Source organism: Oryzias latipes, chromosome 1 (genome assembly GCF_053564925.1).
Source record: "Oryzias latipes strain Hd-rR chromosome 1, Olatipes_Hd-rR_3.1".
NCBI lineage: Eukaryota > Metazoa > Chordata > Actinopteri > Beloniformes > Adrianichthyidae > Oryzias > Oryzias latipes.
Genome location: NC_136237.1, coordinates 32,994,324 through 33,020,891, shown reverse-complemented (window position 1 = coordinate 33,020,891; position 26,568 = coordinate 32,994,324). Strand labels below are relative to the sequence as shown.

General features: G+C 38.6%; 1 protein-coding gene across 5 annotated transcripts in view; it reads right to left on the bottom strand.

Annotated features, from left to right (window-relative positions):
- Positions 1 to 26,568, bottom strand: part of LOC101162504 (microtubule-associated serine/threonine-protein kinase 1) — a 95,196-nt gene that overhangs the window by 58,144 nt on the left and 10,484 nt on the right. For 2 of the 5 annotated variants that reach the window (XM_078945683.1, XM_023955759.2), the window contains exon 2: positions 17,320 to 17,354. In XM_078945683.1, the coding sequence (XP_078801809.1) occupies positions 17,320 to 17,354 (35 nt within the window). Of the gene's footprint in view, positions 1 to 9,967; positions 10,217 to 17,319; positions 17,355 to 26,568 lie in introns of those variants that run through there. The other 3 variants (XM_078945692.1, XM_078945701.1, XM_023955762.2) reach the window with 3 other exon arrangements.

Here is a 26,568-nt window from a genome sequence, read left to right as displayed (position 1 = left end):
ATAATCATAATTAAAAGACCATTTTTTAAATGGATCAAAAGGTGATTTGAGTGGGACTTTAAACTGATAAACGACGACTGATTTACTTTAAAAAAAAAAAACTGATGACATTTATTTCCAGCAACCAGTCACATACCTAAACAAAGAAAGAAAAAAAAAACTCTTTAAAATGTTTATTGCAGCAATCACTGATGTGGAAGGGATTGAGAGAAAATCCTTTATGTTACAACTAAAATAATTTTTTTTTTAATTTCAGTTCATGATACATGAAGAGATACCCTGAAGAAGCCGTGTAACAAAGCTGGTTGGCGACAGTGAAGACGACTGTCTAAATTACTCACTTATTGGCAGAATGACTGACATGCTTCCTGACATTCTGAGCTGCTTCCTGGTGAAACCTGTGACTAACCAACTTTTGTGAACTGCTAAATTTGGAGCGGACTGACTAAGAGGCTGACTGACAAATAGTTAATTGGCAATGAAGTCTGTCAAGGCCTGGGGCTGAGATAAATCCACTCTGCTTCAGCAATGAATCCCACATCTGAGGCGTTCAAGACCGTCTCTGCCTCAAACTGTTTTTCTAAGAATTGCATGCAGTGTGCCTTTCAGTTTTGCTTTCTTTGCATATGAATTCACTTAAATAAAATACATTTGGAAAGTTTACTTTACTACTAATTTATTTGCTACTTAGTCTACAGTGCATAAAATGAATGACAGATTAAGGTAAACGACGGATTTATTGTTTTTTAACAGGAAACAGCTAGGTAGCATGATTCTAAATCATCTCATAGCCTTTGACCCAATAACGATCAGTGACGTAGAAAATTAGTAACAATTTATAAAACAAGAAATATTATTTTTATATGTATGGAACTAATAAGTAAATGAGTCTGGGTGGGAAGAGAGTAGAAACTTTGTTATTTGTCGTTAAGACCTAAAAGCTTGACTAATTTAAACTTTTTGAGTAAATGAATTTAACTTGTTTTAAGATCACTAACAGCACACCTTTCTTTTTTTTTTTTTTTCTTAACTTGTTCTGTCCAACAGCTGAGCAAACAGATTAGAGCTGAAGGCTGTTTGTGTTGGACAGGTTTTACTATCACAAAAAGAGGTTACCGTAAATTCCGGACTACAAAGCGCACCCGATTATTAGCCGCACCCACCCATTTTCACGTGTTTAACTAATTTTATACATACACAAGCCGCGTCGGGGTACAAGCCGCATGAATTAGGCAACATTGTCATCCTGACGGATCACTTCCTGACTCAGAGTGTAAGTGTGATTTATTAACACACAGTGGGTGGAGTCATTTTTGCCTTAGGCTCATGTCTTTGAGTCTATCTGCATCTGCCAAACAGTATGCACCTCTATTCTGTTCACAAGTTCCTCAGTTATGGTTTTTATTTTTTTTATTTTTTTTTAACTTATTGACAATCTAGGTATCACACATAAAATTACAAACAGTAACCATATAATCAACATTACATCCCTCAGTTATGATGAGGAAATTTACATCCCCGATCCCCCATTTCCCATGAGTCTTAGGGGCTAAAGGCGGGGCCAACGCCCGGCTCGCCATTCTGTTGTACGTGTTTAAGAATGAGCAGCAGTGCATGGAGGGGTGAACGGGTAAAGCTCTCCTTCTGCTTGTGTCGCGGCAGCGTTATGGGAGTAACAGGGCTGTTTAAAAAACACGCTAGTAAAATAAAGCAGCGACGACTGAAAAGCGCGCGCCTCAGCGCGATGCGCGCGCCTCAGCGCGATAAGCGCGCCTCCTCGCGGCGCGTGGGTCAGAAGTTTCCTTCCACAACAAACACTTGCTCCGCGGACGCCTCGAGTAAGCCCTGGCTGCAGCCTGCAGAATGGCTCGACGCCTCCGCGCTCCCGCGCGCTCCTTGTCTCCCCTTCCTATCTACTCCGACAGCTCTGGCCAGCGCGGCTACAGGGAGGAGCGCTTCGTCCCCATTGCGCCGGTGGACGGAGCAAATCGTGTCTGTGCAGAGCAATCGGACTTAATACTGTACGTTTTGTGTATGAGGGGCGGATGCGTTGTTACGTGTGGGAGCCTTCAGACTGCCATCGGCCCCGCAGCTCACACGACACGCAGTCTCCAGCTCACACGGAGGCTGTGAGCGTTTCAATGCAAATCTCTGCTCAGTCCTTAGAAACCGTTAACACGACCACGTCAATTTGTGTTTCCAGTCGTGTCCCGACAAAATAAAGGCTGATATTATTGCCACATATTTACGTGCAGCCAGCCGAGTCACTATGACTCAGAGGTAAATGCACTCCTGAGCATGCGCTGTTCTCTCCGTCACGCAGCCGACCGGCTTTTCCAAACCCGTTGGTGATTTTTTCACGCTGCTTTTAACGATTGCTTTTAACTTGAAAGCTTCATCATATTGTAGCGGCGATCACGTGCACGTTGGGTCTAATGGCACCAAAGGATTCTGGGATGCGGCTGGACATGCGTGTTTCGTTTTGTTGAACCATGACTGAAGTGTCTAAGACCTGAAGTCAGGTCCATGCTGTTTGGCTGCTTGGAGGTGTGTTGAAAAACAAATGACTTGTGTTTGATGTTAGAGAATTCAAACCATTCACTGTGTCCAAAAATACGTACACGGCGGCCGCCAATAAAATCCAATAATTAGCCGCGTCACTGAATAAGCCGCAGGACTGTAAGCGCAGGAAAAAAGTAGCGCAGGAAAAAAGTAGCGGCTTGTAGTCCGGAAATTACGGTATATAGCTTCAAGAAACTAGAGTGTAGATTTGTATAAACCCCTTTTTGTCGTATTATTTTTTATTTATTTGTTACATTTAGTGTGTGTGGGGAGGGAGAGGGGAAGAATGTGAGGGGAGGGTGGAAGAGAGTAAAAGGAAGAAAGGTGAAAAGGTGGGGGATACAAGCACTGATTTGACTAAGTTATTAATTTAAGCTGTAACAATTATACCAGATCTGCTGGAAAGACGAATGTTACATCAAAGGTGAAAATCTGACACTAAGATGAGCGAAAAAAAATCTGTCCATCAATACACTGTAGGTAAGGAGGAGGGATGAAGCAGACAGGGAGTGTGGCAGTGTGCACGTGCACGTGGGGGTGGAGATACATTAATGCTGCCGACGTGAACCGTGTGTTCATAAAGGGAGCCAGATCCTACCCAGCCAGACCAGCCAGACCAGGAAAGGGGAGGAGAGCCCCCAGGCCAGAAGCCCCCCCAGCATCCGGACCCAGGCAGCCCGGGAGGGGAGGAGGAGGGGACCGCCCACCCCACCAGCCAGGCACAGAGAGGGCCCCCCTACAGGGGCCCCCCCAATGCCCAGAGGCACAAGCGAACCCAGTGTCCGGCCCCCAGGCCACAAGACAGGAGCGCTTAGCCGTACCAGGCGGCAGCCATGGGGGCCACCGGGCGCCGGACACCGAGACAAAGGCCAGGGACGAAGCCAGGGCCCCCGGAACCCATGAGCCAGCCACCACCCGACCGGCGCCCCGTCCCCGCAAGCCAGCCCAGGCACGCGACCTTAGCAACCCAGGGATCGCCGCGCACCCACAGCCACAGCCACCCCCCTAAAACCCTACGCACTACAACCCCCCCCCCCCCCCCCCCCGCCATAATATCTGACCGGCCGCCCCCCCCGACCCCACCCATGTATGGAGGTGTGGGAGTGCTGTGTGTGTGCTGCAGGTAAAATAGGAGGTCACCAGTGTGGGGGGCTCCACCGCTGCCAAGCCGCAAAGCCCCCCACTCCGGAGTCCCTCTGTGAGTGGTGCAGCACACCTTTCTTTGGATGAGTAATATATTGCTTTAAAAACTTTTGGAGTTTTATTTTTTTGGTCTCTCTGTAAACAAAAAAAAGGTAATTAAAACTAGTGGTAAAGTGGTAATGAACATTTATTTTAAATAACTTAAGAGTGTAACTAATGTTCCTGTTTGTGTTTACAGATTGCCATAACTGGATGCTGGTCATAAAGACAGTCCAAAAGACGTTGATGTCTGCAGTCCTCTTGCTTTAGTGGGACGGGCACGGTGATTGTAGTTTGCGCTTCCTGCCTCATTATCTTTTTGAAAATGCCCAATTAGGCAGGAAGAAAAAATGATAATTTTGTTGAGCACGCCCGATTCCTGCAAGAAAAAAAAAATTTTAAAAAATGACCCTAATTATGTACAAATTTGAACTAGAGTAAAATTAAAACAAACAAAAAAAAATCTCTACTAAATTCATTCCACTGCAGGACTACAGAGATAAAAGGTTTATTTGTGTGTTTTTTGGTGCATAGCTCAGGACCACCAGTAGATCTGTGTCAACAGAGCACGGTTTTCAAGCGGGAACTGCATATTTAGCTGTATATTCAGTGAACCAGTGAACCTTTTAAAAAATGAGCACAACTCCAAAAAGCTTTCATCAAACTGTTCAAAACTATTCAGCCCCAAACACACCACTTTAACTGACTGCACTTTTCCCAACTCTTTATGGTATATCATTGTGGTATTTAAGGCCGTTTCAGAGGTCAAGAATTTCAAGAATCAAGAATTTTTATTTGTCACATACAAAGTTATATTTAGCAAGTACAACCAGTAGTGAAATGTACGCCAGGTCCGCTCCGTGGACAGTGCAAATAATTAAGGAAACAGCACAGATGAAAATACACATAATATACACAAGTAAAGCTATGTAAAGATGAAATAAGAAAGAATGTGTATTGTAAAATTAAAAATGGAACGCAAAATAAAGTGCATGAATGTAAGGTGTTTCTTTTTATCAGTGCTTGACAAAATGTTTAGTGTCAAGACTTATTGATCACTTCTAGTTTATTCAAACCACAATCATGCATTTAAATGTCTGATAAAACTGAATAAAAATCTTCATTTTAAAAGTAAAATGTCCCACATCTTCTTTCAGGTAAAAATAGTTTGTGGATTATGAATCCGCAAAGGTAAACAAGTTTTTTCGAAGACATTGAAGTGATGTTGTTGCAATTTACAGCAGTTTATAGGAAACTGTGCAGCACCACTCACAGCTTTCCATTAAACTTTTAAGAGATAAAAAAAAAGTAAAATGTTACCAATCTTTTGTATTTCTCTACACACGACATAAAAAAAGAAGCCCTAAACCAGCTGCTTCTGAGCGACAGCAGGCAGTCAGAGTTAAGCCTTGATTTAAAACCCTTCTGTGGACAGTTTGTGTCTGCTTGCAGCTGGAATTTATTTCATGTATGATAGCCAAAACTCAGGAGGTTGACAGAGCATCTGCCAATCCATTCTCTATTGTGTGGAGGCAGTGGGATAAAAAAAAAGGTGAAAAAGTTAAGAAGCTATCCCAGTGTTTGTGTGAAAGAGTCAATAGCAACATGCAGGCCTATGTAATAAAACAATGAGCTATATTAATGATGGACATTTGAATTTACCTGGGTGCTTCAGATGGGTGAAGTTCTTTTTGCTGTGTTTTTGCAGCAACTTGTGTAAAGACTGTAGGCTGTCATCCACCATATGTAACTCCATCTTCAAAACATGTGTGCGTTCAAATGTGTTCTTCCTTTCGAGCATTGATCTGTTCTTAAATATTTATCAAGTTGTTGTTTTTTTTTTATATCCGTTCAGCCTTTCTTCATCTATAAGGAACCCTTAAAGCGCAGCAGAGACAGAAAATAAACAGGAAAAACTGCATGTCCTTCACATGGGATTAATGCATTCGTGGTCATGAACATTCACTTTGACCATATCTTCCAAATGGGGTTGTCATGGAGATAGTTTAGGTAACTCAGTGTGAGATGTAGCTGGAAGTTTAAAGCATATTACAAGGGCCTTTTGTAATCTATTTAGTTTGCATGGTTAGAGCATCAGTGCACTTTCCCAAAACACTAACACTTCTTATGCTGCAGAGACACATTAATGACACGAACAATAAAGAAGCAGGACTCTATAGCAGTGGTCATTAGGATCACTGCTAAAAACTCAAATGAACTGAAAATCTATAGTCACACATGAAACCAGATTATCATCCAGCTCAGGTCTGGATTACCAGCCATGCTTCCATGTCATGGTCACAAACCATAAACAGAGGGCTTTTTTTTTTTTTTTATGTCCGAGCCATCATGAACACCGGCGAGAACAGATGGTGCTGTCATGGCTCGTACAACAGGAGAGAAAAACAGAGAGAAGCATCTATGTTTAATGCTGTGCCTTCTCTGTGCATCACTCTGCTGCTGGTATCATAAAAATTAAACACAAAAAAAAACACTGTTCATGTTTTGAACTTTATGTATGACATAAGGTTATTGGAGTGAAAACACAAATTCAGAATAAGCTTTCGGTTGATGTAGTAATGTTAGAGTTACAACCAAGCTGCTTACTATCAGCAATACAAGCTGTGCAGAAGCTAAAATGACTACACTGACATGACCGCAGCCAATGTCACTCCAGTTTAATCTGTTTGTCCCTTACATATTTTTTTTTTGTCGTAACAATTTGTCCAGAACTGTACTGAACTGAGCTGAACCTAAACTGATTGGATTGCAACAATTTAACAAGATTGACATTTTTATATATATATATCTCTATCTAGTGTTCTGAGATCAAAACCCTTTCTTTCTAAACTAAATCTGTGCAAAATGTGGTGCCTTTTTTGATATTTTACTTCTGCAAAATTAGATACAATGAACATAAAAATTCAAAGATGAGAGTCCAGATTAATATATTTATATTTAACATGCATAAAAACCTTGAAGTCCTACTCTGACCATTTTAATCTAGTTTCTGCAGAGCCGCAGCAGTTCAGCATCTAAGTTGTGGGTGGGACTGTTGGCAGGAAACAACCCCACCCCCCTTCCCCTTCCCCTTCCCGTTGCTAAGAGCTCTGAGCAGGGAGCTTAAGGCCCTTCCAGCGTATTTTCTACGTCACAAATACGCTCTTTTTTTAAACAAAATTAATTAATCTGCTCCTGATTGAAAACGATTTGGATAAAGAAATTCTCAGAAGTGCAATTTTAAGCTTAATTTCCTAAAAACATGATTTCTTCAGAGTCAATCTTTAATAAATGTGAGTGGATAAAATATTTTGAGCTTTGGACAGGAGTGGGATTATTTCACCCCACTCAAGTATGAGTGTGCTAATGTTGATGTGTGGGTTAATATTCATGTGCAGCTCAAGTGAGTTAATTCTATGAGCAAGAAAGGGAATAAATTATTTTTCTGCCACCATTTTCATAGTTCATCTCCCGTTTGTTGAGTTTTGAAAACAAGCCAGCCTCAGCAAGGAGCATGAATCCACGAGTCTGTCGTCAGGGCACGCTTAACCCCAGTGGGTCACCCTTAAATGTGGGCTGAGACTCTAGCTCAGCCTTTCATCTCAGCCCACTTATCTCCCTGCAGCTTTGCCGTTTTCTCTGCGCAGAGCTTCTTGTTCCCTCTCACACCTTTGCTGTCCGCTTTTAGCACAGTTTGTTTGGAAAGGACACAAAGCATTATCTCTCTTAATTGCTACAACCGGCCAAGAAAACGCAGATGCGCAAAAGCACAAGGGGGGCGAGAACAGAGGGGCAAGATAATTAAAAAGCTGAAGAGAAAACAAAGAGAGGATAAAAAAACAATTGGATGATATTTTTAACATGCAACCGCTCTCTTCATTGAAAATCTTATAGAATGTTGGAGAAAACCGGAAAACAGCACTTCAAGTTTATTTAAACTACCACTTGTGTAGGTTTTTTTCTTTACAGCCTTTGCCGAGTCAGTGTGGTGTGAAATATGCAAATCAGTTAATTGTTTAAGATCAGAGAAACTGTAAAGATAGTTCTGTTCCTATCATTAGGTTAGTGCACTACAATCAAATAGAAGCATTAACTCAGTAGGTGTCATCGTGGTACTCCTAACGTTGTCATTTAAATCAAATAAATTGTATTTTTTTGTGATTTTTTTTATAAAACCCATAAATACTAACTGTTTAACTATCCGTAAAAGTTTGAAATAAATTTAAACAGCCATACTTATTTTAATCTTTATTGATTGTTTTTTAACAAGCATTTCCTAGGTGTATTACTCTCCGCTCTGGAATATTTCATAGAGGGCTGCAGGGCTCAAAGGCTAATATCCCTGACCATTAGACCAACCACATTGTGTAATCAATCAAAGTTAGTGCTTTTATATCCATCACTGAGTTAAATTTGGTTCAAATACTGGTTTAATATCAACTAATACATGGAGGTTTCCTCTCTTTCATAAAATGGTCGAGTCCTTACAGCTACATCCACACAAACTCATTGAACTAATAGAAGTGTCAACAAGCAGGTGCGTTCACACCACATTTGGGTCAGCTGGAGAAAAGCCAAGCTTTCAAAGAACGAAGGTGAAAAGCTTCAGCTTCAAAAGAAGAAAGGATGTTTCCTCTAAATGATCAACGGCTTTGGCCATTTTATTGCCTAACTGGGGATTATCTGCATCTGGAAATGCTATGCAGGCTGGCAGCAGAAGAACCTGCTAGACAAATGCAAGCCTGAAGATAGTGCAGATCCATTGCAACAAATTAGACATGTAACGGATTTAGCTTAGTTGAAAAAGTAATTGACAATTTACATTTACAGTTTACACCCTCGAGCTTAAAGCCCCTCAAACCCCCTACCTAACACTACAGCTGCAACAAAAATGGAAAGCAATAGTGGACAAATAGTTTTGAGCCAGATACAAGCTCAGACGAGGAAAAAGAAGACGTGCATGGATCTATTTGTCTGCAAGTGGATGCATCAGAATAGAGAGGAGCTTGTGACCTTCCCAGCATCTTTTCTTTTTAACAAAAAGATTTTTTGCAGCTGCATTTTTTACTCTGATTTAACCAAGCAAATACTAAGAAATCCAATTTTAGGCTTAATCTTATATTAACGCCACAAGGATATGTTTAAAACACCAAAAACAAGATTTTCATTTAATCTTTGATCATTTTTACAGTGCCCATAAATACTTTACATTTTTTTAAGCCTTTACACATTTAAATGATTAATCCTACGTATACCATTTCCATCTGTTTTATAAAAATAACTAAATAAAAAAAATGTTCCACACTAAGATAGTTTGACTTTCCAATTAACAAGCAAAATAAATTTATAAAAGAAGCATTGATAATCTTCAGTTTTACATGTGCAAGTTGAGAAATGAGCATATTGTTTCACATGAGAGTAACACAGGATGGCAGAAACTCTGCAAACATCTGTTTAGACAACATACTTATGATGGCTAACACTTTAAAGGGAAGCTTTACAGTCATCCAAAGATCCTGCTGTTATTTCCCTTTACAGTGACAATCCAGCTGAAGGCTTGCATTAGCCGACCCCCAAGAGAGGTCAGTTAACAGGAGGAGGCACCAAAGGTTCTCTGCTGATGGGATATGAAGGAAAAAAGAGGACGATAAGAAAAGAAAAACGGTTGAGAAAAAGGCTAAATAAAAGACTGATACACATGAGGTTGTGCCATGCAGACACCCTCAAGTGCAGCCCTCTGTTGTTTCTGATACACAAGCCTTCCCTTGACACTGAAAATAATGCCTTCAATCCTCAAAGCTGTCATTGACACACAGCCAGCTAACCAAGCATAGAGTCTTTCCAGCGCTCATGTGTAAGAAAAGACCAGTAAAGCAGGCGAAATCCCCCTGCACATGTGCATCACTGCAATAAAACTCAGCATGGATACAAAATCAAGCATTACCTAATCTTTATAAACTGCACACGTGCAAGTTACACAAGATGCACTTAAATGACCCCAAATAACTTGACATCACACAAACGCACAGAGGCACACATGCCATATTGCTGAAGCTAAATGGAGACAGGGAGACAACTGTGAGACAGCGTGATACCTGGCAGGGACAACGGAAACATCACGGAAAAACACAACAACCTCCGTGGAAGAATTAACACAGAACAACAGCAGCAGGACACTGCAGCAGCCACAAAGACCGCCAGGTGACAGATTGTTGCAGTTTACCTTTTTGTGCGTCGAAACATGTTGCTCGCAGCAGAAGGATGTGTTGGCAGAAGAACATGAGAGCCGCTGAGCCTTCACGCGCACACAAATAATCACACGCACACATGCACACACGTATCCGCACACAGAGGCAGGCAGTCAAGAAGCAGCGATTACGCTCCACGCTGGCATGTCAGCTTCCTCTGGGCAAACACACACACACACACGCACAGACTGTCTCTGATGGAGCGCCGTGACTTTGCACACACAAGTGTGTCTCCGGGAGAGGATGAAGAAAAAAAAATTTGGTCATCTGCCTCGCAAAGAAATGTGAATTAGAGTGAGGAAACAGCAAACAGAAAGAGAGAAGAGACAGACTGGGGGAACAGGCTGCCAAGCATCTCGCTCAGAAGGAGAGAGGGTTGTGGGGCTGCTCTCAAGGGTGTCGTGCCAAGTCAGGAAGTGTGCGGCGACAGAGAGATGGTTGGGGGGGGGGGGTCAGAGAGAAGGAGGGAGAGAATAAATGTGTCTCTCCTGGTGAAGAAGAGGAGCTGGGTTAGTGCAAGAACATGCAAGTATGAGAGAAAAAACAACATGAAAAGAGAGAAAACAGAGAAAAGGATGTAAGAAAATATTGGTGAACTATACATGAGTTAGTAGATGGAGAGCAAATACGATTTAGACTTGGATTTCTGGCAGCAAATCCTAAGAAAATATCATAACTAAACTGAATTGAAACAGAGGAAGTTTACAATCACATCTACATTCAATGGCCACTTTTGGGTACACCTTTGTAATACCAGGTTGGACCCCCCTTTGCCTTCAGAACTGCCTTACTCGTTGGGGGCGTAGATTCAACAAGGTACTGGAAACATTCCTCAGAGACTTTGGTCCATACTGACATGATAGCATCACACAGTTGCTGCAGATTTGTCGGCTGCCATGACGGCAATCTCCCGTTCCACCACATCCCAAAGGTGCTCTATTGGGTTGAGATCTGGAGACTGTGGAGGCCATTTGAGTCCAGTGAACTCATGAACTGTCATGTTCTAGAAACCAGTCTGAGATGATTCCAGAATCATGACATAGCGCCTAAGTAGCCATCAGTAGATGGATACACTGTGGTCATAAAGGGATGGACATGGTCAGCAGCAATTCTCAGGTAGGCTGTGGCATTGGAACCATATTCAGTTAGTACTAAGGGGCCCAAAGTGTGTCAAGAAATACCCACACCATTACACCACTACCACTAGCAGCCGGAACCGTTGATACAAGACAGAGACATGTGTGTCTCTGTGCATTTGTGTGATCCATGCTTTCATGTTGTTGACACAAAATTCTGACCCCACCATCCGAATGTTGCAGCAGAAATGGAGACTCATCAGACCAGACAACATTTTCCAATTTTCTATCGTCCAGTTTTGGCGATCCTGTGCGAATTGTAGCCTAGGTTTCCTGTTATTAGCTGACAGGAGTGGCACATGGTGTGGTTTTCTGCTGCTGTAGCCCATCTGCCTCAAAGCTACACGTATTGTGAATTCAAAGATTCAAAAATTCTGCAGACCTTAGTTGAGACCAGTGGTTCTTTGAATTGCTGTTGCCTTTTTATCAGCTGGAACCAGTCTGGCCATTTTCCTCTGACCTCAACAAAGCATTTCCGCCCACATATCTGCCACTCACTGGATATGCTTTCAATTTCTGACAATTCTCTGTAAATCCTTTTAAATTTTCATTAATGAGCAGTTGGACAGGTGTGCCAAATAAAGTGGCCACTGCCAGTGAGTGTTTTTCAGTGTTGTGCTTTGTTAGGAGGTCTGGGTCAATTTAGTTCATTTTGATTTTGGAGCACATAGTGTTTGGAGTCTAAACTCAAGTGATGAATATTCTCATAATAGTAATATTAAGGTCAGATAAATCTTGGAATACCAGCAGATGTTGCTTTTAAAAACACATTTTTGATTGCTTGCACTGACATGTTCCTTGATTACTGTAATTTTCACTCAGTCCCACACTCGTCAATCTACTGCTGTGAAAGCAAGAGCAGCTTTTGTTCACCACATACAAAATAATCAAAATAAATGCATTCAAGAGCGAAAATATATCTGAACCTTTTTGGAAAAAGGATCTTGCATGATTAAAAATTGAATTTGTTGGTTTTATTTTACTGGACACATCAAATGATCAATGTTAGCTTTGATTCCAAGCCGGTTTGCTTCTCTGAGACGCCACATTCATTGACGCCCAGTGGATTTGTCCTGAATATCACTGGAGCTGTAAAGCTCAGACAAGAGGGGTGTCACATCCACTGTGCATGCATGCATATGTGCGCTTGCTCCATCCGTTCGCTTTGAAACAAACCCACCAAATGTTAAAGCTGACGCAGGGTGACAGTTGCACAGTAGTGCTGAGAGGAGTAATTCAATAATGAATGCTGTCTCTAATGTGGGAGTCTGGATGGATAAAATATACATGGGGAAAGAAGAGGCTGGTTGGGGGTGATGATATCACTGGAACACAGCGGGAGATCAGAGACAAGGATGGGGGGATGATATCTTATCGAACACTAGCTTAGTGTTTTTGAGCTTCTTATAAACAGCCTTTCCTAAACTTAAGCTTTTCGATTCTCTGGATTGGTTGTCTTTGATTTTGTTTATTCTCATAGTTCAATCATTAAGAAACAAATTATCACACAATGCTTAAGCTCCACCCTCAAATGGGGGGAGGGGAGGAGGATGCAGAGAGAAGAGAGTTGAGGACTGCTCTAGAGGGTCTTTTCTGTCACACTGTGACATCTGTTACCCAGCCGAACAGGTCAGAGGTCACATTCACTTCATGACAGCACATATGTGGATGTCGCACAACTCAGCACACACAAAAGTGGCTTAGACACACATGTGCAACCGTAACTGGGCAATCAACTTTAAAATTTGGTTGGCAACAAACAAAAGATTTATTGTCGACTAACACTTGGACTTAAAAACGGTGCAAAAGTCTAAGTCACCCACATTTGTTTCATCTTCTGATGTGATCCTAAACAGACGTTCAAGCTTTCTAAAGGTTCAGTATTAGAACTGCTTAAATGTAATTTACTCTGCGTGGGCAGAGCTGTGACAGCAGAGGGGTGTGAAACACTGTTACCTCTGGCGTACGTGACAAAGAGGACTTAAACACTGGAGGACACCAAGGCAACGTATCTGCTGTCTCCGTCTGCAGTTTTGTCACAGTCAGTATGAAATGGGAACCAGAGAAGGCTGCAGGCAGTAGGAGAAAAAAAACACTCCTGAAGGTACAGGAGTGATAGGGAAACTGTGCGCAAAAGCAAAAAAAAAAGAGCAGAAACAGTAAAAGGTAATGCATTAAGACACTAATGCAAACTAGTAGTAATTAATAGGTCAGATGTACAATGTTGACGTATCCAAATGTATTGGAAATCAAATATGCGCTATGTGTGTTTCAGATCTTTCCAGAATTTTTTACATGTCACATTTTACCACTATACTTGTGGCGTAAAAATTTCTGTCAAATCATCTGTACAAATCAGCGAAAGCTGAATCACCGTGGCGACCTATGAAGGGAGATGCCAAAAAGTGAAAAACAGCATTAGCTAATATTTTCTATATATTTATATATTTTTTATATATGCATTTTTATAGATATTTTTCTATATATTCATATATTTATTTCTATATATATTTTCTATATAGTGCAGTCATTGTGCCTAAAAATATCCAAAAATGCAACAAGACTTCTTTACTAACTTTACTTTTTTGAGTAAATACGATGGTTCAACTCCTTACTTAGTTACGGTACCTAATGTTTTAAATAGTTCCAATTTTCAAATGGAATGGCCTTCTGCAGTTTTCACAAAGGCAAGGTAAGATTATTTGTAAAGCACATTAATGTTCAATAAAAATACAAAGTGTTTACATTAAACATTTAAAGAAACATTAAAAAGAAATATTAAATGAGTTATTATTATAATTTATTATTGTTGTTGTTGTTGTTATTATTATTCAATTGTATTATATGTCATATATAATATATTTTGTATATTGTATTTAAAGAAAGTTTTAAAAAAGAACAATTTAAAGTAAGCAGAGATAAAACCTGAGCTAATAGTCCACCTATGAGTCACACATGTGGGCCGAACTCTGTCAGAAATCATATATTACTCACAAAATTTAAGGTTGTCTTTGGAAATTTTGATTTTTGAGTTGTTGCTTAGCACATGGAAACTAGTGGCCACATTTCACTCAGTTACAGTCTCCTTCTGTTGTCTTATGGCAGCATTGTGGAAAAATAAATAACACCAGAATGTCTGGGAATGTATCTGCTGCAATTCCCAGCATATGACAACATAGAGAGCAAGAAAAGTATCAAACAGACACAGTATGCTGATAAAGCGCAGAATTTTATGATAGATTTTATGCCCTACAATCATTTCCCAAATAAATAGTTATTTACAAAAATACCAACCCTAAGAAAGCATCATTATTTATGTAAAACAAGCAAATAATATTAATTATGAAGAAAATGTATGAGAAATGACCTATACATTTGGTAACATTTTACATTAAAAAAAGCACAATTATAAAAAAGCAAAATTAGAGTAACACACTCAAACAAATTTAATGAAAGAAATGGGGAAGAAAACACAGACTTTTTTGTCAATCCCTTTTTAAATCATGACCTAAATAGTCATCTTTCCTTATTACTAAACAATTCATGTTAAGAAGTTATGTAAATAAAACCTGAACCAGCATCATACTTTAAATATGCATGGCAAGGGCAATGAGTGCAATTTTTACAGTTTATAATAATAAGAAGAGAAGTGGAAAGGATTAAAAGCTCAAGGGGGGAAAATGTCTCCAGAGAGCACCAACAGCTGAAACATTTCAAGCACTCGGAAACTTGATGGAATCTTTGGTGGAAACTTGCACAGAACCCTTATGCTCAAATGCAATCTCACACTGTCTTTTGAGCACGCTTGAGACACTTTTCCAATTGTTGCCCGAGTTAAAGAAAGCTTTCAGCAAAAAGCAGCAAAGGAGCGTACATAACATCCAGTGATGAAGAAGGAGCCAAAGGATTCAGGCCTTTATACAATGACCTTGAAATTACTTTGAGTAATAGGAACTACAGATTCAAAAACAATCTTTTTGTTTTATTCAGAAATAATCATAATCCTAATCCTCATGGGAGGGTAGGAATAAAGCTGCAAATCAGCACCATGGACAGAGACATTCACAGCGTAAATGTAAAAACAACCCACAACTTTTAAGAAAGGAAGGAATTTTAAGTGTTTGTTTATATTTTTATACAGAGATGATTATAAATCATTACATCAATCATTTTAGACAGCTTTGTTATATTTTGTGTTATATTAATATTCATAATTTGTTAGTATAAAAAGCCTTTGAAGAAGTTAGTTGTGTTGGTGAAGTAGAACACCAGGCTTTCAGTCACGTTAACTTAGTTTAGATTAAACTAGAGGGAATTGTCAAATATTGTTGTAATAATTTCTTTGTTTTGCTAAGAAAAACTGTGTTGTGGGAGGTCATAATCAAATCAGAGTCCATAACTGAACAGACTAAACTATTTAGTAGCCACAACATATTAAATCAACCACTAATTCATCTGATACCACAGAAAAATGGAATACTGTTTTGACCCCATTTTAGGTAAAATAGGCAAAAAAATGGAAGAACCCGTCACAAAGTCACAAAGTCACAAAGGAAAAACAGATTTTTCTATTACTTCAGATAAGTTAAAAAATAATACAGGGTTAATGCTGTCGCTGTGTGTCTTAATAAAGCACTGAGAGCCTGAACCAGTATCAGTCAGTGGTTCGCCGTGCTTTCCTGGCAGTTGATTTTAGACTGAAGTGTTAGACGTCAGGCAGTGCTCTGCTCTCAACCTCCTCGCCTCCCTGATCCATACGGGGCACTGAGGTGGTAGCACAGCTCAACTGCTGCTGAGCTTTTATTGCATAGCTCACTGGTGCAGGAGATTGGCCGGCAGAGAAGCTCGATGAGTGAAAAACACTGAAAGCGAGCTGAAACATGCTTTCTGAGGGCAGGCTTTCAATGCGTTGAAACGCCATTTGACCATAGCCTCCATTGAAAAGACTGCAGGGGCGTTTGTTGAGATCTTAAAATATTTTTTCCCCTCAACTGTTATTCAGTTCCAAGAATGTCTACATTTATTTATTTGTGCCATGATTTCTACATTAATACTAAGTCCTTGTCAAAAATATTGAAATAAATAATTATTTTTAATGCTTTTTCCTAATTTCTGGTTTGATAAAGAGGATGTTTTATAAAAACAAAAAATATTAGAAAAATTTACTTGATTATGTAACTTGCACTACATAATGGCTTTGTGAGGTTGAAACATGAATTAAAATAACAAGCAAAACAGAACCACTTTACTTTAAGAAATTAGCAAAATGTTCAATTTTTTTCTGCTTATTGTCAGTTCGGAAAAAAACTTGAAAGATTTTGCAGTTTAGGAGCTAAATCAGAATCAAGCCACAAACAATTTTTGTACCATACTTGGATGAGCATTACATAAAATGAAAGCAAAAAAAAGAAATAAAAATTATTTTTCTAGTCCTTTAAAGCAAAACTATTACCAAATTTTAAAAGGTAAACAAAAACAACCCATTAGGAAAACAGCTCAAATTTGCAGGTTTCTGGTGCTAAACTCCCAGAAATTCATTAATACTTCAGTTGTTATAAATTTAGACCAAAAAATATCTAAGATATGTAATTTAAAAACAAACTGAATTCCATCTCTGTGGCGCATGTGGCTCTAAAAAATTACAAACAATTTAGAAAACTAAATTGCCAAATGCCTTTTAAAATAGCATCAAATTACAAATTGAATTGTCAATTGAAAATTGAATATTTAGTTAAATTATGGATAAAAAACTTCTATAAAATAATCTTAGTTTAGGAAAAAATATCTCTTAGAATGAGAATTCGTGACCATTTTTCTTAACTCATTGGAAGTTTTTTTTTGTTTCTTTGTTTCTTTAAAGATTTTTTTTTCTTTTATTTACATTTTTTTACCTGTTTCTAGGGGGCCTGTTTATATAGTCAGACTCGGTGAAATATACAGTACAGACCAAAAGTTTGGACACACCTTCTCATTCACATGAATGGGAAGGTATGTCCAAACTTTTGGTCTGTACTGTTAAAAAATCTGTCAAATCAGCAATTTAAAATGTATTTTTTTTAAAAAGTCAGCCTTAAAATGTTGTACACCTCAACAAGAGTTTATTAAAAATACATCGTAGGTGCACAATATTTGTCTGTATATCCAGAAGAATCTACTGAGGAAAATATATAAATACATAAAGTAAAACTCACCCACTGCTACTTTTCCGGGGCAGAGGTAGATCCTTCTGGAAAGAAAGAGAAATCAAGAAAAGAAGAGAGGAGAGATCAGTCAGATAATCTGGGTCACATCACTGTTGTACATCATGAAATGTCTCTATGGAGTAAATCTGTCTATAGATTTACTAAAATAAATCCTACAGTAAAACTAAAATGTTAAAAATTAGCAGTTTCATGAAGGACAGACACATCACATAAACCAGCTTTCCTTGAAATTGCAAAAAAAAAAAAGATCGAAACAAATCTGATGAAATGATTTGTCCTGTTATGCCCTCTGCTTCATTTCTTCAGTTCATTGTGGTGTCGCCTTGGTGATTCTCTATGCTTATGAGTGAAAAGCAGTTTGAAAACAGATCCCTGCAAAGTGCTGAGAGGCTTCAGAGCTTAAAGAATCACCAGCTTGATGGTAGACAAGAATCAATATAAAATTTGTTGCAGCTATATTTATGACACTGGGAAGCAACAGGAAGATCCGTGATGTGATTATCAGCTGCGATAAATCCGTGCACCGTTTGTTGTCCGTCTATTATCAATTTAAACCATTTAAAAAGCAGTCTAGGGGAGCTCAGGTTGCCGTTGGTTCCTTTTGTCAGCCTGTCCATTTATAGCTCTTCCTGGACAATTTTCTACCTCTCAATTGTTCGGTAAAAATATAAGTTACCTGTTAAATTGAGGTTGAAAAATACAAACATAAAGCAAATAATTGTTTCCTTTCTTCTCTTGCTCTATCTTGGTGTTTTAATAGGTAACCTGCAGCCTCAAACCCAAAGACATCTGATGAAATGAAAATGACTTGACAGCAAGAGTGGACATCTTTCATATGTTAGAAAGAATTTGTCCCCCCAATTAAAAAAAAGTGTGAATAAAACCCTTTTGCAGTGCAAAAGCCTAAAAAACTAAAAGAGTTTAATAGTAATTGAAAGAAAATGTTTTGGTTGACTTTTTACAAAATCTAAAGCAATGGGCCAAACTTAAATACTCCTTCAAATGCAGTAATTAATGCTCTAATATTAAAATGGTAAATTGCATACATTCATAGAGCGTTTAAGCCCTTCTTAAAGGTAGTAAAGGTAGAAGAAAGTGCTTTACAGGCACACTGATGGCGGTTCTGTTGCTGAACACTGGCGCCAACCTATACCCACCAGGAGCAATGTGGGGTTCAGTGTCTTGCATAATGATACTTTTGACACATGGGCAGGCAGGGCAGGAAACCAAACCTGCAATCTTCAAATCAGAGGTCAACCGCTTAACCTCTGCACCATGGCCGCTCCAATTTTCCCCAACTTTTGCAAAATATTGAGTCTGACAAGCAAATTACCTTTGAAATGTGTATTTCATTTTTTGTGATGAGCTTTGCCCTTGTCTAACTTCTCTTCTTCAACTCTAGGGCCACAAAATATTGAACTAATTTGCTTTGATCCTGTGAGATACCGCATGTCTTCTCAAACATCCTTAAAATGAACCAGAACAGCTTTAGATCCCTGTGCAGCCTATACCCACAATGAAAAGTATAATTAAGGATTTTACTAATCATCTAATGGAAATGTCCATGCTTGTTCTTTCAATACTAAAAAGCCTCTGTATGCTAAGGATGCTGGGAATTGTTTTCAAACTTTGAAAAGGGGGTATTCTAAAGTCACATAAAATGTGTCTCAAAGACCTATTAAGATGAGAATCATGTTTTTAACATGTTGATGTGGAATTTTTTTGATGATCAAAGAAATTTGAGAGATAAATTGCATTTTTAAGTATTTATATTCAAATTCAAATTGTGAACCAGGAGGAGACAATTTGAAAAAGAGCTTATCTGTGACATAGAAAATACACTGAGCTCCCTGCTCTGAGCTCCCTGCTCTTCACCAAGAGTCCCGCCCACAACTCAGGTGAATTTCTAACAAAATACTGCAGAAACTCTATCCAATAAATCGACAAGTTTTAAAAAAAAATCTTGGCTAGAAAAAGGCATAATCATAACTAAAAGACCACTGCTTTTAAAATAGCTCAAAAGATGATTGGAGTGGGTCTTTTGAAAAGCATGTTGAAAGGCTGTGAAGAGGGTTGTTTAAAACTTTAAATGAATTTCAGGCAACACCTTTAACTGCAGAGGAATTGTGAAAGAAAACTATCATGTGGTTACCACTACTAGCAAAATGTGCAATTACAGATGCTGGAAAAGCTACAAGTCAAATCTCCCACTTTTTTTCCTGAATCAGGCGAAGGGTTTCAATGAAACAGCTTGATACCACAAACACATTTAAGTCATAGTCTTTCTCAGCACTTCTTGCTCTAATAAGCATGTCAATAATGTCAAATGAGAAAAATAAACTTTTTATTAAGTCGAAAAGGGGGGAAAAGTGTGTAGCTGAATTTTTTTTAGGAAATCAACACACATCTTCAAGAGGAAGTGAGTGGTCAGAGTGACTCACAGGGAGCCCCAAAGGAGCTGTGTGTGTGTGTGTGTGGGGGTGTGTGGGTGTGTGGGTGTGTGTGTGTGCGTGTGTGTGCGTGTGTGTGCGTGTGTGGACGTGTGTGAGATAAGGCTGGCTAATGGATCAGACCTCCACCACCTGATCCCTCTCACTGTCTATCCAGTGGACAGCTTGTGTCTGATCTGCTATCTACTCATCCCAGCATTTTTGATTTTTTTTTAATATAGTATTTGTTTTTTGTTTTTAATTAATTCAGATTGATAAGATTTCCAACATCATAAAAACTGTCCTCCCTGTAATTTTGAGGGGAAACGTGTGGAAACATGCAGCTGAATTTAAACTGAGCCATGAAAAACAACCGTAACAATATTTCATTATTATTTTCAAACATTACTTAATAAACTGTAAATAAAAAGGCAGAACCCATTAAATGAGTTGCATTGAAACAGAATTAGGGATGCACTGCCAGAATAAGAGCCTTGTGTAATTTTCATCCTCTTTTTTATAATTTTCTTCCTCTTTTTGATTTTCATCTCACATTTCAAACTGTCCATCAGTGATATAAATTGTCTTTAGGTAATTCAAGCTGACAAAAATAATCCTCTAATAAAACTGGGATGAGCAGAAAGTGGATTTCCTTACTAATCTGCGTGTGGTCGTGTAACAAACTAGCAGGACCGAGTGACCTCCTCTTGTTTCCCGTGACAGCTGGGTTTGGGAGCAGCAGATCACCATGATCCTCCACAGGATAAAGCAGGTTTATTATAGCTCTAAAAGTGTTTGTAGGTTCTGCTAATGGATCTTCACATTGCTAATAAGTTTGGTGATTCTAGTTTCTATTTTTTCAGTTTAACGGCCGTGACTTGATGAAAAGAGCTTTAGAGTGTGTTTATTGGTTTTGGGAACGTTTTTTGTCCACTTTAACAGATGTGAAAGATCACCTGAACTCTGACAGACAAAACAAATGAGTAGTTTGCCTAAATGCAAGGGTTCCAGTTCAGACAGAGCATAACATAGATTAAAAAGTGGAATTGAATCAAGGGAAATAAGTGTCATAGAAGAGGTGAATATTAAGCGCAGAAATAAAAATAGCCCTGTATAAAAGCACAAATTGTCAGTGGAATGGAAAACGTCTTGATGTAGTTTGGTGTCGTGAGCAGGTGAGACTTTTATTAATGTAAAAAAAATAGAGGACTGGCAAGTCAAGACAACTTTTGTGTTTATGATTTTTCCCGCCTTCATCAGTGGTCAGAGCATCGCCCCCTACAGAGCATCTGTTGTAACAGCATAACATTTTCTCGAGGTGCGGTCTGCCAAAGTACATTAAAAAAAAATCTGAAGTAATTTTTGTCCATTACGAAGAAAAATCATATAGACATGATAACAGACATGATATAGACTACAATACTTTGTCCTGACAGAATTATTTTAAATTTGTGCAGTTTTTTGCCTGTAAAAGGCCAACAGGAAACCACAAAAGATTAAGTTTATGCACACTAAATTGGGACGCTTCCATTTCTACTTTAAGCCCCTCAATACTCAGACTATTCTTAGTTATAAAAAAAAACAGTTTCCAGAATTCAGGGATTTCAGTGAGGCTCTTTTTCCAAAATTATTCCAGCCCAGATTTACTGCCTTGATGAGCACTTTTCTCTTCCTGAAACCCCTGTGACATCAGATGGACATGTTAAAGCAGAGCCAAACGGTGGACACAGCCATGAGTGACAAAATCAGGCAAGCAGAGCTGGATCTTCTGCAACGAAGACACTCTTCCCCCTTGTGATTAGCAGATTGGAAGCTGGCATTCTGCCCAGAGATAAATATTGGACCAATAATTATGGCGTGTGTCAATAACACTCCTACCTCACAAAAGGCGAGAGGGAAGCAGAGCCACTTTCTTTGTGAATATGAGTGCGTAGTAATAAAGGTTAAATGCTCAACAGGCAGCTATAGTTGATGAGGAGGACACAGTAATCTTTACGTGAGATGAAAACAACTTCCATCAACAAGATGCAACACAACACTAAATGCAGCTGCGGTTGAATAAAGGTCCCTGAATGGAGACAATTATTCGACAACTAATCTTTGCAGCTAGATGTACTATTTTTAAGTGAGCCGGAGTTAATGCTTTATAGCTTCATCCCTCTGACAACCAGTTAGAATAAAGCCAGGATTTATAAAAGACTGTATGACCAATTAGGGTTTTCTTCTTCTTTTTTTTTTAAATGCTTCAATCATGGAACGATTATTATTATTATTATTATTATTATTATTATTATTATTATTAAATTAATATTATTGCAACACTCCTTTGCAGCCTTTAAAGCAGAACTCAAATGGCAAAAAAAAAAAAAAAAGTTTTCTTAAAGTAAGATCAGACAATAGCAGTGACGCAGCGACCACGATCCCTGCCAGACCATAGGCAGGGGTGTCAAACTTATTTTCACTGAGGGCCACATCAGCATAGTGGTTGTCCTCAAAGGGCCAGATATAACTTATACATGTAACTAAATGTACTGAAAAATAAATGTGACTACTCCTTAATGTTAAATAACTCATTATTTATTTACTATAACTTATTAAAGTGACAATTACAGTTGCATAGAAAAACATATGTTTGCTTGTTACTCTAACATAAATCCTTTTACATTTGATTCTGTCAGGTTAGGTTATATGGACAGTGTTTAAGTCCTAATATATAGTCGCCCGATCCGATATTTCAAGTCCAATTTCCCCTAAATATTAATAAATACACACAAATTTTTATTTTTTATTTTAAGAAATTAAAAACTTTAATGCTTTCGCGGGCCACATAAAATGACATGGCAGGCCACATTTGGCCAGCGCGCCTTGAGTTTGACACATGTGCCATAGGCTGTATCCGAGGACTGGACTGAATGACTCCTCCCCCTTGGGTTCCAAACAGGAAGTACCCGCTGGTTACAAGAAGCCAAAATCCCATAGACTTCTATTGAGAAATAAACTGTTATTATTCAGTCATTTTATTTGTCAGAATAACCATTCTTGCTTTGCTGCCTGTTTTTAACATGTTGTTTGGTAATCTGTTTTTTCTTCTCGCCATTATTGTTGCACCATGTTGGGGTTGTAAGTAGATGTAAGATAGCAGGAAAGTCTGAAAACAAAGGGATCGTGGGAAATAAAGGGGGGCTTGCTTCCACACCAACAGTTCCGCCCACAACTCAGAAGTGAATTTTAAATGAACTACTGCGGCTCTGCAGAAACTATGACCTAGAAATCGTGAAAGTTTTTTTTTTTAATTTGTCTAAACACTAGGGCTGGGTTGATAAAATTAATTATCAATCTTAATAAATCCAAGCTTAAAAAATCAATAATCGATCACTAATAGTTGAGATCGAACTTTTATGCCTTTACTTTCCCGGTGACCAGCAGCAAAAGCCAAATTTCGCTAGTGTGATGCTAATGTATCATGGAATTTCCCATAGGACGGCTAATGCTAACCCTCGTTCAACTTACACATTCATTGCTGACTAAATAAACAGCTTTATAAACAGACAGGCATGAATTTTCCAAACTATTTTTAAGGAAACATTTTTTAAAGTAGTATGTGGTCTGAGGCACAGTTTTTTTGCTTAAATCTTCTAAAATAAAGTGTCATGGTATGGCGCAAGCTCCCCCTAGTGGTCAAACGGAAATGCCCTGTAACCTTTGTGCTATCCTAGGCACTTTAACGTTGGGAGTTGGGTCATCTAGACCCACTAGACAGTGCTCTGAACCTTTTTTCTTCAATGATTTGTGATCTTCACTGGTGTCCATGGATTACATGAAATCTTTCCACCTTGATCCACCTTTGTCATGGTAGGGAGAACACGTCAATGTCAGGGTGGGGTCATCTAAGATAGCACAAGGGCTAGAAGAGGCAGAACATAATGATCTGCACATTTTTCATAAAACTGTATAGTGTTAACAATCTCGATCGTTTATTATTTCACTAATATTTACAGTATGTGATTGATATTGATTCATTGATCAATAAAGAAATTCTGATTCTGATATCAAAACATATATAGATTGTTAATGTATTTCTATATAAATATGTCTAGAAGTGTCAACTGTGTAAATTCAAAATAAAATAAAATCAAATTGAATTAAATGGATTGAAAAAACATGACTTTAACCTATAGTCAGGAAAGCAAAGATAAAATATTCTTTTGGGTTGCTAACTTAAATCCAAACATCAATAACTTGCCAGTCAAACAAGAATGACTGAAAAATAAACAAGTACATCCAATTAGGTTTTTAAATAAATAGAGCAATCTGCTGTGAAATAATGCAGATTTAAAGCCAGCAAAAAAAGGAAAACCCATGGGAAAGCAGAGGTCTTTTGTGTTGTATAAATGAACGATAATTCACTAAAGAAGACTGCAGATTATAAATGCCAGTCATCTTTTAACCATGGATAGAATGTTTTTTACTGCTGAGCTCCTCAGACAGAAAGGAAGTGATTAAGAGAAGAGCCACTCTGGCATCAAGGAACTTTCAAAGAAGTGCATCATGTCATTTCTGAGGAAATCTATAAAACTGCTTATTGGAAAGGGAGGTTAAAGTCATTCATCGCTGAGCACAGATGGGCAGAAGTTTGCCCCGCTTGCCATGCTGAATGCAAACTGTCTAAATAGATGCTACAACCACAACAATTGGGACGTTACAAACATGAAAATGAAAAAGATACCTGACTACAACAGCTCATAGAAAATGATTAACTGCTGGTCCTTCCAACATTTAGATTTCTTCAAAATTTTGGTCTTCGTTCCACCTTTGTTGTCAAAGAATCTGAACACTTCTGTCCTGATCCCTGTTTTTGCCAATGCACAAGTCACTACAATGTGACCTCATATGGTACTGTTGCATATGTCTACCCCCGCCTAAATCAAGGTTGTTCATCAGACATCTTTAAGATATGGCCAACATACCTTTTTTTCACGCAAGTAAACTTTTGGTTTCAAATGAAGCCGCTGTTCTCAGCAAAAACGTGTGCACTTTTTCAAAATACATTATAAGAAATGAATAGTTCCGAAGTCTAAACTTTCTTTGTTCTGGTAAGTTTTGTGCTTGTCTCTGCTGTTTAAAGACCTACCTCTGAGGAAAATTGCATTTTTGGTGAGTTTAACATGCTCTTGTGGCATTCTTCTGATGATGGAGGATGTATATAAAGAAGTTTAAAATTGCATATATGAGTATTTCTTTTATCAAATCGTTGTAAATCAGGACCAGATGAAAAAAAATACAGTTTGAAAAGATACCTGCAGTGAGCTCTTAGCAACAGGGATGGGAAGGGATTGCTCCATGCTAACAGTCCTACTCACAACTCAGAGGCTAATGAAACTATGTCCTCAAAAACCTTTTGATTTTGCCTTAAGACTGAAAAATCATCATTTTGGCATGAAGTAAGATGACTGAAGTGGAACTGTAACCCCCAGTATTTGTACATTTAATTATTTTAACTTAAAATAAAAGAAAAAGAAAATAAAAGTGATGCTTTGAATGATAGCCTCTGGCTCTGACAAACTTTAAAATGTATTTTGGAAAAAGATATGGTACATGCATTTGTGCAAAACTGCAAAAAGGATTAAACACGGCTGCAGTCAGTTCTTAAACTGTTCCCAAGTTTGTAGCGGAGTTCTTCACAACCCTCTGTTTAAAGTGCAGTGCAGTCCTTCCACTTACAAACCTCTGCTTGTCTCAATTAAAAGTTAGGCACCCCTAACCCAATACATGAGGGGGCAGGGTAAAAGGCTCAGGGGTATAACTTTTCAAAGTGTGCAGATAATTCTTGCAAATAAAGTCCTAATGTTGCCTCTTGTCTTTAAGCAGACCCAGGCGGTAAAGGGATCCTCATATTGTAATATCTGCCTAAATGGGGTCTCCAAAAAGCAACAGCTGTTGCTGACTTCCAGTCTATGCTCCCCCCACCTATTCCCTTGGCCTCCACCTCTCCCAGCTTGTCCTGCTGCCAGTGGTAGGCCTTCCTCCCTAAGGGGACGCAGCGCTGTTAGGCCACCATTAGTCCTGCTAATGGGCCGGCCAACAGCACCACATCCTTAGCAATTAGCCCTTCTCAGTGGGAGATATGGATATCGATCACTTGGTGAAAATGGAGAGTATGTCAAGAGTGGGGGGGGGGTTCAAGTATCCAAATGAAAAAATACAAATATGCAAACAAACCAATGGAGAATGTTTGAACTGCAGCATAAAAGGAAACGTTCCAATATATATAAGGTTAAATAAACATAAACAATGAATGAATGCACTCTATTACAGTTGGCTATACATAAAAAATTTAAATTGGACTCTTCAAGTTCAGAAATTTTTTTTTTTTTTTTACTATTACAGTAATACTTAAACAAGGTGCTGCAAAAAGCAAAAACTAAAAAGTCACAGTTGTTGATGGCAGTTTAAATCTCTAGATGACAAAGAATGCATAAGGGGTTAGCACTTCAAGCTGAGAAACAACTCAGCAGATGATTAGAAATGCAATGTCAGCAGGTAAAATGAACAAACTGTCTCTTTCAACAGGAAGGAAGAAAACTGAACGATAGTTGGATAAGTGGGACAAACAAACACCTCTTCAGATGTGGGATTACAAGTTTCGCTGGTGACAGTTTCTTCTTTTAGTCTTCACGTGGTCAAACTAAAGTAAATAAATCAAGAAATGTTGAACAAGATTCCAAGAACTGCACAGACAATTATAGTTTAAAACTGCAAATATTTTAGCATATTTTTTAAAAAGTAGTTTGACTCACATCTTCTGGAA